At 46.7% G+C, this 16,311-nt stretch overlaps 1 protein-coding gene across 2 annotated transcripts in view; it reads right to left on the bottom strand.

Annotated features, from left to right (window-relative positions):
• Nucleotides 1-5,999: 5,999 nt before the first annotated feature.
• PASD1 (PAS domain containing repressor 1) overlaps nucleotides 6,000-16,311 on the bottom strand; it is a 47,252-nt gene continuing 36,940 nt past the window's right edge. The window contains exons 16-20 of one of the 2 annotated variants that reach the window (XM_034782522.1): nucleotides 13,255-13,467; nucleotides 12,156-12,358; nucleotides 11,025-11,117; nucleotides 9,049-9,259; nucleotides 6,000-7,128 (exon numbers count right to left, since the gene is read on the bottom strand). In XM_034782522.1, coding sequence (XP_034638413.1) covers nucleotides 6,958-7,128; nucleotides 9,049-9,259; nucleotides 11,025-11,117; nucleotides 12,156-12,358; nucleotides 13,255-13,467 — 891 coding nt within the window. In that variant the 3' untranslated portion in view covers nucleotides 6,000-6,957. The remainder of the gene's footprint in view (nucleotides 7,129-9,048; nucleotides 9,260-11,024; nucleotides 11,118-12,155; nucleotides 12,359-13,254; nucleotides 13,468-16,311) is intronic. The other variant, XM_034782524.1, reaches the window with a different exon arrangement.

The raw sequence follows: 16,311 nt of genomic DNA, 5'->3' as shown, positions 1-16,311 counted from the left end.
ACTGGGAGGAGCTTTGAAGGCAGCAAGAAAGAATGTGCCTTGATGAAAGCAGCCTCTTCACATGAGTCATAGTGACATGGCCAGTGTTAGCCAGAGCTTGTCAACATACATCAAGACTCTCTTAGCCAAATTGCACTAACAGGGGTGATAGACAGTGGAAAGAAGGGGTAGGGTTTTTTTTTTTCTTAATAAAGTGCATGTTTTTTGAAAGGCCAATCCAAAAAAGGGTCCCAAACTCTGCATTCTAGGGCCACTATTTAGCCTCTTTTCTTTCCCCACCCCACTCTCCCCAGCCACATATAGTGGCCATCCTCAAGGCCATATTGTCACAGCTCCCAGCCGTTCCCACCTGCAACGAGCTGGCAGAGGATGCCCATATTGCACATAGTAGCCATGTAAGTCTCAGCTGGACAATTGTCCAGCGCTGTGTTCCATAAGCAACAATGAAAAGGCAACTGCATTGATTCGGCCTCAGAGCGCTCTCTAAAACCTGGGCTTTCTCTGCACTACAATGTGCCTTAGTGGAGAGCCCAGTGCCAGCTGCCGGCCTCATTCACACTACCCCCCGCTGCCGGCAGCAGAGTTGACTGGTTTACAAGGCCAAACCAGAGACAGCAGCCCAGTCGCACAAAGAGTGAGGATGAGAATTTTTGGGCCTTGTTTTTTTTTTAACATTGGCTTTTGCATAAGCCCCTCGCCCGTCTTTCTTCCCTGCCGGCTTACTTTGTTTTCCAGTTAAACTATTGGCTTTGGGGGCCAAATTAATAATGATGTGAAAAAGGGCAAACAGCTGTTCGAAGGGTTGCTCAGGCAGTGGGGCTGTCTCTGATGGCGCAGCGTACGAGTGTGGCTGCTACTTGAGGCAACCCAGCCCAGGCCTTTAGGCACACCTTGCATTCACACTGGCTGCAGCACATGCTAGCGCCCCCCTCGCCCAACGTGTTTCGGTACAAAAGCCTGTCTACACAGGCTAAAAAAAACAAACAAGCCTCAAAAGAGCCGAGGCTGGTAGGGCGTTTATCGTGATGGTTTCAGTTACAAGGATGTAGTCACAGGGGTTCACCTGTGCTGCCACCACCTTAATTTTAGCAAGCGCGAGCGTGCGAAAGCCCACAAGCAAGTGTTAAAATGGCCGTACTGGGTCAGACCAAAGGTTAATCTAGCCCAGTCCTGTCTTCCGACAGTGGCCAGTGCCAGGTGCCCCAGAGGGAATGAACAGAACAGGTAATCATCAAGTGATCCATCCTCCGTCGCCCATTCCCAGCTTCTGGCAAACAGAGGCTAGGGACATCATCCCTGCCCATCCTGGCTAATAGTCGTTGGTGGATCTATCCTCCATGAACTTATCTAGTGCTTTTTTGAACGTGATTAATCTGTATAATAACTAACTGGCCAGTTTCCTGTAACACGTTTTTGTCCATATCTTGGCCTCATTGAAACACATTCCAAGGGCAGTACTGTACCGAAGTCAGCCAAGGCTACCGTAGCATTTTAACAAAAGTAGGGGCAGGTACTGAGCACAGAGTGGGGGTGGGGGGTTTAAATACAAGCTTGTTAAAAAAAAATTTTTTTTCAACCCCCAACCCCCTTTGGCAAATGTAAGAGGAGTGCCACAACAGACGCTGTGGTAGTGCCACCGCACAGCTATTGGCCAGCCTGAGCTACAGGCTGACGACGCTCACTGGTGCTGAAGGGCACATCCTTGATGCTGGGCCTGTACAAGGGCCATGCCCTACACCAGTTTGTGAACTAGGGTGTGTGTATGTTTGTTCCTTGAGTGCTGCACCAATGACTTTCAGCTGCAGCAAAACAGCCTGGGTGTCGAGCATGTATCTGAGGGTACGCCTGCACTGGGGCTGGTGGGGTCATGTCCGGCACCTGTAGCTGTAGACTGCATGTGCTAAAAACCGAACAGTAGCTGAGCCGTGTGAGTGACGAGTGTTTGGGTGCAGCTGGAATTTCACGGCGGGCAGCCAGCCCTCACGCTGCTTGGGCTACACTTAGTGCAATTAGCCTTAGCCTTGGATTAGGGGTTTGTGGGGGCAGAGCCGGGGGGGGGCCTCCCCACCTCTTCTGCCTGCAGGCCAGCTAGTCCATTCCCCCGACAGGCAGGAGTGCCAGGTTGGTGGAGCAGGTCGGGGGATGTGTGTGGAGTGCCCATTTTTCATGGGGGCCCTCTTAATTGGCCCACTAATCCACCACTGTGCACCTCTCCTCAAACTGGGTAGGACCCCTCCAGCCTCAGAGGAGCCGGACCCTGAATGCCAATGGTTCCTCCCTCCCCCGGCCCTTTTTATCGATCAAGAGTTGAACGAACGAACTGCTACTGTTAGTGGAATCCCATTCCTTTCCAAAGACACATCCCTCATGAGTAAGGCTACAGTTAAATCACGGGTATTTTTAGTAAAAGTCATGGCCAGGTCACGGCCAATCAACAACCATTCATGGCCCGTGACCTGTCCATGACTTATATCTGTAATTAAATCTTGGAGGGGGTGGGGGGCACTGGCACTGCTGCTGGGGAGGCGCTTGTGGCCAGCAGATCACAGTTGCCCCAGCCGGCTGGGGACTGCTGGTGTGGCTGTCCTGGCAGGCCCCGGAGCCAGCTGCTTGGGCAGTCCTGGGCTCAGCCCCACTGGCCCCTGCAGAAGATACGGAGGTTACGGACTCCATGCCGTCTGTACCAGCCATGGAGCCCTGCTGAGGAGTTTGCGAACGCACCCAGCCATAAGGGTTCCTATGACCCAAAGCACTAATGCTAAGCGGCCGTAGGATCTGCCTTTTCAGCCACATTTGCTGTAGCATGACACACCCCTGGAATGGATACACGGCGGCAACTCAGGTACCGACCAGGCTCTTAGAGGCCCTAAGCAGGCCTCAAGCAAAACACACCCTCTCTTCAGTGCGAGTGTTAGTTACGTACCACACGTTGCACAATTGCCTGTAGCCCCGAGTGCAAGTGTGTCGGCCAATGGCTCCCAAGAGGCACGTCCTGTTATACATGTGGGGCCATTTTTGGGCCACAGCATGGATCATCCAAGTGCATCCACGGGCACAATTGGTGCCCCTTGTATTTGCAGGTAAAAGACAGCTACAAACAACACTTTGCCAAGTAGACGTTTGAGGCCGTCATTGGGAAGGCGGTTGCTATTGCACATCATTTTTCCAGCCATGGTCCCTGACATTACAACACGCTTCAGTCACAAGGAATTGGCAGGGACAATCCCATTCCTATACCTCTGGCAGCTGAGGTGGGTAAACACACTCTAAACAGGAGCTCAGTGATGTTAAGACCAACATTTTTTTTTTTTTGGTAGCAGAGGGGTAGCCGTGTTAGTCTGGTTCTGTAAAAACTGACAGAGTCCTGACAGGACTGACAGAGTCCTGTTATAGACTAACAGACGTATTGGAGCATGAGCTTTCGTGAGTGATGAAGTGGGTATTCACCTACAAATGCTTATGCTCCAATACGTCTGTTAGTCTATAAGGTGCCACAGGGACTCTGTTGCTTTTTTTTTTGCTGGCTAATCTTTGGTACCCAACGTGCAAGCCCAACCGTCACCCTGGCTGCCTTGGCCAAAAACTGAGTTACGCTCACTGAGCCAGCCAAAAAAAATGGGCACATTTGCCAATTCCAGCCTATGCGTTTGCCCCAGGTCATACAGTACAGCTAGGGGGTTAGACGTTGCCTCCTCAACCTCTCACTGTTAAGCTCCCTTCTTTTCTAGATACACCACCATGGCCTAGTAGCATATTGTACCCGGGGCTCCAACCAAGCTATGAAAACAGCTAACACACGTCTCTTCTCCCCTGGTGACTGATGTTGGCTGTGCAGCACTAGGGTGTGGCCTGATGGAACGGAGCTCTGCCCTAACAGTATGTGCTGCTCTCCTCTTAGGGCACGTCTTCACTACCCGCCGGATCGGCAGGTAGCGATCGATCTATCGGGGATCGATTTATCGTGTCTAGTGTAGAAGCGATAAAATTGATCCCCGGTCGCTCTGCCAGCGACGCCGGAACTCCACTGCAGCGAGAGGCGGAAGCGGAGTTGACGGGGGAGTGGCAGCGGTCGACTCGCCGCCATCCTCACAGTCAGGTAAGTCGACCTAAAATACGCAACTTCAGCTACGCTAGTAGCGTAGCTGAAGTTGGGTATCTCAGGTCGACCCCCCGCCCCCGTAGTGTAGACCTAGCCTTAGTCACTCGAACGGTGACTTGAGTTTTAATACTAAAATGTTTAGACCTAATTACCCTGTTTCCCCGAAAATAAGACAGTGTCTTATATTAATTTTTGCTCCCAAAGATGCGCTAGGTCTTATTTTCAGGGGATGTCTTATTTTTCAGAAATGAAAAATGCCTTATTATCGGTGGATGCCTTATTATCGGGGAGGTCTTATTATCGGGGGGATGCCTTATATTACAACGAGAGGCAAAACTGTAAGTAGGCCTTATTTTCGGAGGATGTCTTATTTTCGGGGAAACAGGGTAATATGGTTCTCAATGCCCCACGCAAGGTGCAAACAAGTATTGCCACCAGCAGCAGGGCACCCAGACTGCCGCCGGGGTGAGCCTGAGCCTGCCAGTTGCTCCACACCCTTCCTAGGCAAAGCCAGGCATCCCGCTTCGAACACGCGCAGCCCCGGCTCTGCTCAGCGGCCACGGTCACAGTTTCACAAGCAGGCGCCCAATAGCCGAGTGCGGGTGGGGCCCAAACACGCCCAGGCAGGCCTGGAAATGAACATGCACCTTGACGTTCTTTGGAAATGGTTTTTAAAGTGGCCAAAGAAACATCATAACCCAGGCGCTTGGCTGGACCGCAGCCGCCACCAGGGCAATGTAGCTGAGGATGCCTCGGGAAAGTCTGCTGTGGCACAGGGCTGCTATACAGCCTAGGGGTGTGACTGGGGTGTGAGGGGAGTGTGTGGCCCTATGCCCGGTGAGCCCATGGTGCCTGAACAGCCTTTGGGAGCTGGCTTAAAATAAAGCATTCCCGCAAAGTGAGCCCGGCTTTGGTAGGTTTGGCAGCCCAATGGTGACTTACAGTCACCTTTTCCAAGCAATGCTGAGCACAGCTCTACTACTCACTATGATCCGGCCAGGGCCGGCTCCAGGGTTTTGGCCGCCCCAAGCAGCCAAAAAAAAAAAAAAAAAAGCCGCGATCGTGATCTGCGGTGGCAATTTGGTGGGAGGTCCTTCGCTCCGAGCGGGAGTGAGGGACCGTCCGCCGAATTGCCACCGAACAGCAGGACGTGCCGCCCCTCTCCGGAGTGGCCGCCCCAAGCACCTGCTTGCCAGGCTGGTGCCTGGAGCCGGCCCGGGATCCACTTGACCTCACCATGCGTTCAGCCTCATCTGTTTCATCTCAACTACTAGAGGCTGGCACCGCGAGCGCATGTTGACGGAGGGGTCCCAAAAGGGCCTAGAAAGAGCAGATGGATTAGGTTAGATCGAGGTTAGACAATAACCTTTCCCTAAACTCTATTCCGAGGCCAGCCACAATGTTATGACTTTGCCGTTGCTTTTTTTTTTTGCTTTAAGGAAGTATCCAAGCATTGTCTCAGAGCTGGTATTAATGGCATACATTGTCTTCAGCGTTTGGGATCGAGCATGACCCAAATCTAACACTCAGTTACTTAAAAAAAAAAAACCATCTAAAAATTAAATATTCATTTTCCTTTGGAAAGACACAAACAGTAGGGCCACTTTACTATACACCCACTGAGGAATAGACATTTTGTCAGTTCATAAATATAAACATATAGTTAAAAAGTGACAATTTACAAAAATACAATTTATTGCTAACCCTATAGGCTTGGAATATCACCTGGGTCATTGTTAGTATAAATTTCAGCTTTGCCAAATTGAAACATGAACTAGCAAAACCACAAAGTTTGCCTTCATCTGATTTTCAGGTCTAAAGAAGCATGTACTGCAAGGTCCCGTGGAAAATGTAAGGACTCCTTGTCGGTACACCCTGAAAAATACTTGGCTACAGGGAATAAAAACATATAAATTTATCTGCACACGTATCTTATTAATGGTGACGTGAGTTGGTATAACAACAGTACGAAATTTAGGCAAGAGTGGTGGTACAGAAATTAGCAGCATTATCCAATCATCTGAAAAAAACTAATTCTGGGATTGAGGTATAGGAAAAAAGGAAAACAAAATCCACAATGAACCTACTACAACAAAGCGAATTATGTACACGATAATTAATTGGGAGCCTGCTGATTCTGACAGTTTTCTGTGTTCCAAACACTGGTCTTAAATTCACAGTGAATTTCAGCAACATTTAAAAGGAGCGTCCGTGTCCTGAATTGAACATATTTTCTCAGTTGCAAAGTGATCTTTGAACTGACCTGATTAATAACGTGCCTGCAGCTAGAAATCCTTATTGCAGTCCAAAGGAATGGTCCTGCTGTGCTGTGTCTGGCTTAGTGACCAATAACAGCCACATATGACTTCAGAGCTCATTTTCCTACCTAAGTCAACCATTTTTGATCAACAAGTCTCTAACCGCCTTTGCAGATTAGCTTTGGCAGGCAAGAGCACCACAACCAGTTCCTACTATCCTGATTTTAGCTTCCAAATACTTTTAGCACTTAATAGCCCATGTTAACAGGATGTACGTGAACGGGAGTTCTAGCTGGTCACAATTAAACTGTGTTTAGTCGAACGGTCCTGGTGCTTAATGAATCCAGACTTTGCATTGATCCTGTCGCTGGGCCGCATCAAGGACTGAATACATAAAAATGGTAATCGACAAGGTACCCATTTGGCGATCCTGCTCTTCTGCTGGGACCTTCCTCCACGCTGCCATGTTTCCCTCTGGGCTAACCCTCACCCCTCTGGCATATGAGGAGGGCCTTCTCGCCTCGAATTTCGCCGTCCTTCCCCTGACTGCTGCTCAACACAGCAGCTGCGACTCGTCACCTTCTCCTCATGCCCTGGCTTTCAGGGCAGCTGCATTTCAGGCAAGTCCTGTAAGTTGCAGGACTGACCCTGCGGATGGTGGCTTTGTTGCTGTGGCTGGAGGAAGTAGCCCATGGTATTCTGCTGCGGTATATGAGATGGCTGGAAAATACGCTGATTTTGACTCCCCTGGACCGACTCTGGGGCTTGCATCTGTAGAAAGGAAATGCGATACAATCAGACGGGTTTCCCAGCAATCGCAGATTCTCCTTGTGCCCTGATCTAGCTTCTTCTGGCTGTTCAATGCAGTGCTCTGGAAAGGGTGGGTCTGATTCTGGAAGCGGCTATCAAAGGAACATACAGAGTCTGGGAGCAAAATACAGGGCCTCAAGTTTCAATTACCCCGAGGGCCTCAATTTTCAACATCATTTTCTGGGCACTCAGTTTGGATGCCAAAGTTATTTGCGCTCCTTAAACCGCAGACAATCAAGTACCCAACCCGTGGGCCTAGTCTTACTATTGCCAAACCCACAAGGAAGCATACGGGAAGGCTCCAGTCTGGGTGAGTGCGACTGTCAATGGCTACTACTGAAGTCTAGAAGCATCCGCAGCACCTGCACCCTCCTCCTCCTGTGAGGAGTGATGTCTGGAAAATCCACATAGCAACAGCTCCAGGAGCCTGCTCTCATCCCCCCTGTACACGGTGGCTCAGCTGGGCTCCATGGGGCATAGGCCTTGACCAGCCATGCTGCCTGGCCACAGTAAACCTCTGCAGCATAGCCAGCCCATGGCATGTTCCTGGTGGTGTTGAAGTTTGATCTCACAATGGACAGAAATTCTCATCTTTGCAAGGAAATACCCAGTCCTGCAGCGTGACACACGAATGGGTCATGGAAAATAAAGGTGGGCCGTGATCGGCAATGCAACCAAAAGGCCTGAGTGTGAGGCAGCTGTTGGCTTACTGTGACTTTGGACATGTCACTTGACTTCTCAAGCTCTCAGTTTTGCTGTTTTTTACAAAATGGGGCTGAAAGCACCTACCCTTACACAAGTGCTATGAGGCTGAATAAAGGCGTTACCCCCTGTAAAACATTGTCTCTGTGCCGGTGCTGAATGTGTCTTGGTCCACATCCTGATGGGATTATTATGTAATCCCTTCTTTTTCAACCAGCCCCGAGCATAACTAGTTCCACCTGTATCTGATCTCTTCCCATTACTTTGCTACATACCTCCAGACAGATGAACCATTAAACTTACAGCTTTTGTAAACCCACTCCGTTTTTGAGAGAATGAAAACTATTTTCGATGATTAATTAGCCTCAGTGATTCCTTCCATGAACTGGTTTATCAACCGGGCACGATCCTTGCTCTTGAAAATCAAATCTGTCTTCGTGAAAGGTTTGCTCGGTGGCCCAATTAATTATTTGAATAAAGAGCAGCGTGTGGCTGGTTTAAAAAAACACCACCACAGTCTGCTAGGGTGACCAGACAGCAAATATGAAAAATCGGGACAGGGGGTGGGGGGGCAATAGGAGCCTATATAAGAAAAAGACCCAAAAATCAGGACTGTCCCTATAAAATTGGGACATCTGGTCACCCTACAGTCTGCTCGGATATTACAGGCACATGGGGCCAGATTTTCAAAAGTGCTTTGGACCCAGCAACTCCCAATGCTTAACATTCCCGGCCAGATTTTCCTAAAAGCTCCATGAACTGGGTACTGAACTGCATTTGAAAATCTGGCCACTTATTTTGGGGGGAGGGATAGCTCAGTGGTTTAAGCATTGGCCTGTTAAACCCAGGGTTGTAAGTTCAATCCTTAAGGAGGCCACTTAGGGAGCTGGGGCAAAAATCTGTCTGGGGATTGGTCTGGCTTTGAGCAGGGGGTTGAACTAGATGACCTCCTGAGGTCTCTTCCAACCTTGATATTCTATTCTAAAGGGGAGTTAAGTTCTTCTGAAAACATGGTCTCAACTGTTCTGACCATTCCGGTGATACAGGGCAGGCTGTAGGCGAGTATAGGTACAATGGGGAAGGGGGTCATGTAAGATAAGACAGACGTATTCAAGTCACGTAAGAGCCATTCCTTCTAAACTGTCTGATTGACATTTACAAACCCCGCCCAAGTAGGGCCTGAAGGTAGAGATGTTGCTGCTGAACCTGTTGTTGGGATGGCCATTGGTGGAGATGAACTGGAGGTTGCGTCTGGTGGGAGGTGAAGTTGGCCTGTGGAATCATGACTGAAGGGGTAAATACAGGAGAAGGGGCAGGAGCCCTGACTGTGCTACATGTAATTGGCTGCATCTGTAATGGGGGAGGCAGCATCTGCTGTTCTGGAACAAATCTGTAGAGAGAAGGAAAATAAAACACTAATAGAAGGTAAACAATGAATCAGTATGAGAATAAACGCCGGAGAACTACGCTGATTAAAACAAAGCAAAATGCAGTTCTCTAAACCAAATGCAGTCTGGAAAAATGGCCTGGAAAATGTACCAGACTAGCCGCAAAAATCTCCCATCAAGGGCGGTGGGTAGCCATAGGCTGTGCCTCCCCAAACAGCATGGCATGACCCCGCTCACACTCTGCCCCCAGACCCCCTCCTGCAGTTCTCTGCCATGGCCCAGGCTGGCTGGGGTGGGCCTGGACAGCCTGCTGCAGGGACTCGGGGTGGCTGGCACTCGGATGCACCACCAGGAGCTGGGGGAGTGTGGGGACCTCAGGCACAAGGGGAGGGGCAGGGGCTAGCCTCCTCCAATGGCTGGGTCACTGGCCGCCCATGTCTCCCACGTCCTTTATCAGGACAATGAAGTGGAATTCATACTGGAACGCCACATGTGAGAACAAGAGTATCTGATTTGGAGAAGCTGATGGCTCTGTTGTATGGCTGCACCCCCACCAAAACCGCGAGTCTTGTGACTTGGCCAGTTTAAATAAGAGATTCATCGATTCACAGATTCCAAGGCCAGAAGGGACCATTGTGATCATCTAGTCTGATCTCCTGTATAGCACAGGCCAGAGAACTGCCCCAAAATAATTCCCAGAGCAGATCTATTAGGAAAACATCCAATCTTGATATTAAAATTGTCAGTGATGGAGAATCCACCATGACCCTCAGTAAATTGTTCCAACAGTTAATTATTCTCACCATTAAAAATTTACACTTATTTCCAGTCTGAATTTATCTAGATTCGACTTCCAGCCATTGGACTGTGTTGTACCTGTCTCCGCTAGACTGAAGAGCCCGTTATTAAATATTTTCCCCCATGTAGCTACATACAGACTGTAATCAAGTTACCCCTTAACCTTTTCTTTTTTAAGCTAAATAGATGTAACTCTTTGATCAATGAAGCCACCACATCCATCGGTGTACTTCGATTTAAAGCTCTCTGGGGCAGGGACCAATACTTTGTTGCCTGTTAGTACAATGCCTAGCACAATAGGGGTGGCATCTCTGGGTGCTACTGAAACACCAACAATAGAAATAAGGTGATTAGTACTAAACTTCTGCGCCAGCACAACTCTGAAAGGTTTGCAGCTGTGTTAAGATGAACGGGTTAGAGCATAAATCACAGCACAGAGTTTACCTATGCCAACAGCGCAGTAACAATGCTTTTCTTTCTCTATTACAGTCAGTGTAGAGCTGGACAGGGAATGTATTTTATTTCCCGTGAATATTTCTCAACAAACATTTTTTCATTTCTGTCAAAAACTTTGAATTTGGGTGAAAAACCAGAACCGGAACATTGTCCGTTTTCTGAAACTGAACGCAGCAAATGGTTGCCAACCCCTATACCCCCCCCCAAATGTCAGATTTTAGTTTTCAAAAAAAACCCTGAAAAATCTGGATGAGAACTGACATTTACTTGGAAAATTTTCTATTTCATTGAAGGGATGTTTTTCATTAAAAAAAAAACAACCCGACTTCATTTTTTTTTTCAACCAGCTCTAGTTACTTTATCACTGATTTTTTTTTCTTTTTTGGTAACCAATGTTTTTGATCATTTTCATGACCCCGAAAAGAACCCCAATAAGATCTTGCACGTGGACAAAGCCTCTGGAGAGAAAGCTCACTGCTAAGACAGTGTACAGTAGTAACAGGGCAGACTTACTTTGCTTGCTGTCTGCCAGCACTGTTTTGTGATGACTGGTTACTGCCATTAGCACTGGGCATCAAGGCTTGGACCGGCTGATCTAACAACATTCTACGCAAGAATGAAAACATGGCACAGTCAGAAAAGGTATTTGTTTTTTCCTATGTTCAGATTCTTCACAGTCAAGCTCTAGTCCCCTACCCCCGTGAAAGCGCTCAACTCTTCACTAACTCATTCCATCCAAGATTATGGACCTGAATGCTTATGTGCACATAATGTAAGATCACAATTTTATCATCTGCTCTAAAGAGACCACAGCTCTGAGTTGAAACATCGAAGCCTTTCAGCTCACAAATGTTTACTTGATCTTGTTAACATTATAATGTCCCACCCTTGTGCAAATTAAGGATCCGGTTCTTTCATTTGCTTTGGACACGAACACACATTTAGCCGGCATCTGCCCACAGAACAGTTCCAGGTGCCTCACAACACATACCAAAAGTTAAAGTGTTTGCATGTTAGTTTAGAGAGCCGGGTTGGGTGGTGATGGGACTGTGTCTGTAAAGTGCATAGCACACAACAATTGATAACAATATTCGGGCCAAATTCCACCCTGGATTACATGGGAATTTGACCTTAACATGTTTAATGATCTAAAACCTCTTTTAGACAGAAAGGCCTCCGGGCAACCTTTTTTAAAAGGGCCTGATCCTGCAAGCACCTTTGAAAGAGCCTGATTCTGAGAGCCCGTTATATAACCAACGTCCGCTGAGACTTCACGGGAGTTCTGCATGTGGATGGCTAGCAGGACTGCACTGAAAAGGGCTATTTCCAGGGCATCCATCCTGGCAGGAGAACGGCTATTCTGGAGTTCCTGGGCAACTAAGAGAAAACTATGGGAAGCACTAGTTTTGCCTCTTTCTTCCCCTGAAACCAAAGTTCAGCTCCCCCTGACCGAAGCAAGGCAAATAGTACATCCCGTGCCTAAAAACCTGTTACGTTATATGGGAGGCATATGTATGGAGGCGTTAGTAAAGCTCCTGACGTGTAGCATGAAAGTCAAGACCTCACTGCTGCCCAGTCTAGTGCACAATGATATGTTCCTCCCACTCAGACCTCATCAAGAGCCAGCACTGATTGCATTCCTACCTTAGACTCCTATCTTGGCTGTAGTCAGACGGTTGTTGCCTTTCGCTCATTTCCGTCGGCAGCTGAGCAGAGACAGTGATGGGCTGAGTTTGGGAAAACACCATGGGGCTGTTGTAGAGGGGCATCGAAATGCTTGTCTGCGCTGGCAGACATGTTTGCTGGGCCTGGCTGCCTCTCATTAAGTGCTGCTGCTGCTGCTGTACCTGAGACATAAAAAAGTGTCCCCGTTAGATGCATCGACTCCATGGTAGAGACCATCTACCTTTAACGTGCAGTTAGAAGGCAGACTATGTGACAATGGCACTTTCTGCTCCCTGAATACGACAGGGGACAGACAGCAGATCTGTCGAGTGCAACTAGCATTTCTGCAGTAGGTATCCCTCAGTGGCCATTGTGCAGGTGTTGGGAGACTTTGCTATAAAAATAAGTTGTCTCTTCAAAATCAGAATATAACAGAAGGGGGAAAGCAGCACAGATATGATGGAAGGAAGGAGCCTACAGTGGGAGAAGGTGACTGAAAAATCTGGAGTCCTCACTAACGGATTCTTGTACTTCCTCTACGAATATGGCTTCTTCTCTGAGTTATAGCAGTGTAACTCCCACTGATTACACCTGAGCTAGTCCAGATAGACTCTGGTCTAACTAAGAGCAGAACTGGAATCATAGGACCAAAAAGATCTCTGGTGTGACTCCACTAACTTCAACAGAATTCCACCAGGAATGACTTTGGTTCTCCTAGGTCTAACACCGTTAGGCCATTAAATCTCTAGATACTACAGCAAAGTGACATCATCTACATTTATCATGTGAAACAAAGTAACGTCTTAAAGCTGATTAAGTGACGCACGTCCCACCCACTACAGCATGAAACCTAGACTCAGGAGGCACGAGGAGAATTGTGCTCATTAGCGGGGGGGGGTAAAGTGGATGGAGCCACAAGGCCCGGGCTTCAGCGTCAAACTTGGTGCAACTCCAGCCAAGTCAGGTGGAGTTGCCCTAGGGATGGATCTGTCCCTAAACGAGCTGACGTGCAATAATTACAAGAGCCATTTATAAAGAACATTCAATTGCTATTGAAGAAAACCAAGAAGTTAGCAACCTGTGAGGAAGTGACACAAGGTTCCCTGAGGAATTGATGTGGTGACGGTAAGTGTGGGGCACTATAGTGTTTGGATCCCATAAGGCCTTGCTGCTGAGACTTCTTGGCTGTGGTCTGCCTGGTTGCCCCAGGCTGCTGTGGTTGGGATGGCCTTCTTGGGCTCTGTTGTTGTACGTTGTTAAAGACTAAGGGCATAGGTTGTTGCATCAGCATCTGTAAGAAAGAGATACATGAGCTAGTACAGCAGTTTCTGCATTTAATTTTTTAATGCATCTACCTGACTGTGCTACAGTAAGCTCTCATGCAATGTACAATATTGCTGGTGCAAAAGACAGTGTTCCCAAGATCTATTAAATCGATACATTAACATAAATTGTGCTGGATTCCCTATATCCAATAAAACCAGGTCCTTTGCCATGGCTTAGCAACGTGGTATTGAAATACAGACAGTTTCACCTCCAGTTCACTAGCTCTAACGAACCTTAATCAAATCAAAACGGAAAGTCACTGGAATCTGATGGCTTTTGCAAAACAACTGGAACCTGCAGTCCAGATGTTGGGCTGTGCGTGCCTAGATCACAAAACTCACCACAGAGGGGTCAGCCTCAACTGAGAAGAAGGACTAAAGGAACACAGATACTTAGCTAAACCACCATCTCTAGTTGCTGAGCCTGTATTCTTTACTCATGCAACATTCCCACGTGTACCAATTACAGTAAAAAGCCCTACATGGGCTTTTGTGCATGTAGCTATTTTCAGTATACGAAACCAATATTACAATGGACAAGGCCATGTTTGCCGATGGAATCTGGTACATTCTGCAGCAGTGAAGTGGTTAATATACAGAGCTGGTTTGTATTTTTTCCCCCTAACGTATTTGTTAAGGAGTAGATCTAATTTGTGTCAATCCTTTCTCAGCTATTCCCCAATCCTATATTTTTGGCACTGTAGTTTGACTGAATTTTTACCAGCCCACACGACCCTTCTCCATATTTGACTGACTCATTGGTGAATGATATCCATTTAGAATGATCAACTGTACTTTTCTCTCTTTCAACCTCTTTGCTACTTTGAATAGAGAATAGTGAACATCTAAATTAAAAGTGCATGCAAATTAAAGTGATGCCAATCTGATCAGATTATAGTTAGTAAAGTTCAGCTCTCAGTTTGTAAAACTGGATTATTTTTCAGTATATTTGTTCATTGTTGACTTTTGGATAAAAGGAGGAAATGGATGCAGTCACTATTGTTCTAGCTGCACCACAGTTTGTTATAATCAGTGACAAATCCAATGCACGGATTAAATACAAAATAATCTATGATGCATGTGTGCTCTAATGTCATGAAACAACTTTACACCAGGGGTGATTTGCAGTTAGCTCTTTAAAAAAAAAAAAGGGATCACAGGACAGTCTGTAGATACCAAAAAAATTCCTGTGTAAATCATTTCTGGAGAACATTCCATTTCCAGAATTAAAGCATACTCAGTAATTCCAGTGTCACCACGCTCAGCATATCTGAAGAGCATTTGCTTTCCCACGTTTTGTGCTGTCATTAATTTTAGTGTCACATCTACTTATTTCTTTCATGACTTAATCTAACAGGTGAAGAGCGATCATTGCCTTCCTTAGTGTCATATTTGATTCGAATAGCCACCTTGCCTTAATTAGAGAAAGTTTTCTTCCCAAAAATTGGCATCAATTATGATGCACTGGCTTTCACTAGCAGAACATATCCTTTGTAATACTATGAACAATATATGTCCTCTAATTCCTTAGGAAGAATTTGGGCCTACTTTCTAAACCTATCTTGTTCAAACACAACATTAAGAGAGAACAGAAAACCAACCGTTGAGAACCTCATAACACAATAAAACCCTGTTACCATTCAGAGCCAGTGAATAGTATGATACAGAATTCTTTCATTTCACCCAGAAATGCTCGTATCAAAGCTAAAACCTAGTCTCTTGTTTTATGGAATTGTATGGCAGCTAAGGATACAGGGGATGGTGCAACGCTGTAAATTGCTTTGTTCAAGTTACTGGAGATGAGTCTGTGCAAATGATACTTTTATTGCAACTTGTGGCTATTTTATGCAGTGGCCAATATGGAACACAAATACTGTATTTTCTCAAACAGCAAAGTATATGTTATCTTCCATAATAGCATCACCGTCTACTGTAGTGCTTCATACTGTAATGAGCCACTAGGGGGAGCTACAAGGTCATTTTATTCCAGACACTTTAAGAGACAGACATTCTGATTAAATAACGAATTAATAAAAAGTAACTCTGGGAGTAAGGTTGTAAGTTCCCCACCCCTGACTTGAAGAGCTCAATGATGGAGTTTCCTCTGTGAAAGCTTCTAATTAGAATAAAGCTAGTCACTTGCTGACCTTTAACAGCACATGAATTGATTTATTTTGGAGGAAATCTGCCTGAGGCCTTTATAATGGCTAGAACCTACTGGTACCAACTACAGTAATTATTGGAATAGCCACTAGATGGTGCTTAATCTTTAGCCATAAATGCACTATCTATCTGTGGTACTTAAGTGACATACAACAGTTGAAGGGAGCATTAAACAACAACGTTCCAACAGTCTCACTTGTTCCCCGGGCATGTTGGGCTGTGTGGTTTGTTGCTTTAATCTTCTCCCTTCCTTCTTTCTCTCTACTCCTTCCCCTCTGCAATCCTATATGCCAATTCCTGGCAAACTGGCCCTGTGTATTTCACACTAGGGTATAGAACAATCACACCCAGTGAGAGAGTTTTCAGAATGCTCAGGACTCGATTGTACTGTGTCAGCTGGGCCACAGTGTCTCCAACTCAAACACTGTGTCAGTCAACATACATAAAGCAGCTGCAGCAGAATCATAAAATACAATAAGAGAGTGAACTGTGAATAACAGAAAATCAAATGTTCGCTTGTGCCCACGTAGTTAGGTGGAATCCATGACCACCCCAATCCTATTAACCCTGTCAGTTTTAGCTGGAAATCTGCTATTGCGCTTCTGCAGACTTACCCGATCATTCAAACTCCAACCTCTTCTGAGTAG

Source organism: Trachemys scripta, chromosome 9, assembly GCF_013100865.1.
Source record: "Trachemys scripta elegans isolate TJP31775 chromosome 9, CAS_Tse_1.0, whole genome shotgun sequence".
NCBI lineage: Eukaryota > Metazoa > Chordata > Testudines > Emydidae > Trachemys > Trachemys scripta.
Note: the sequence above shows the minus strand (reverse complement) of the source record. Positions and strands in the feature narration are given on the sequence as shown.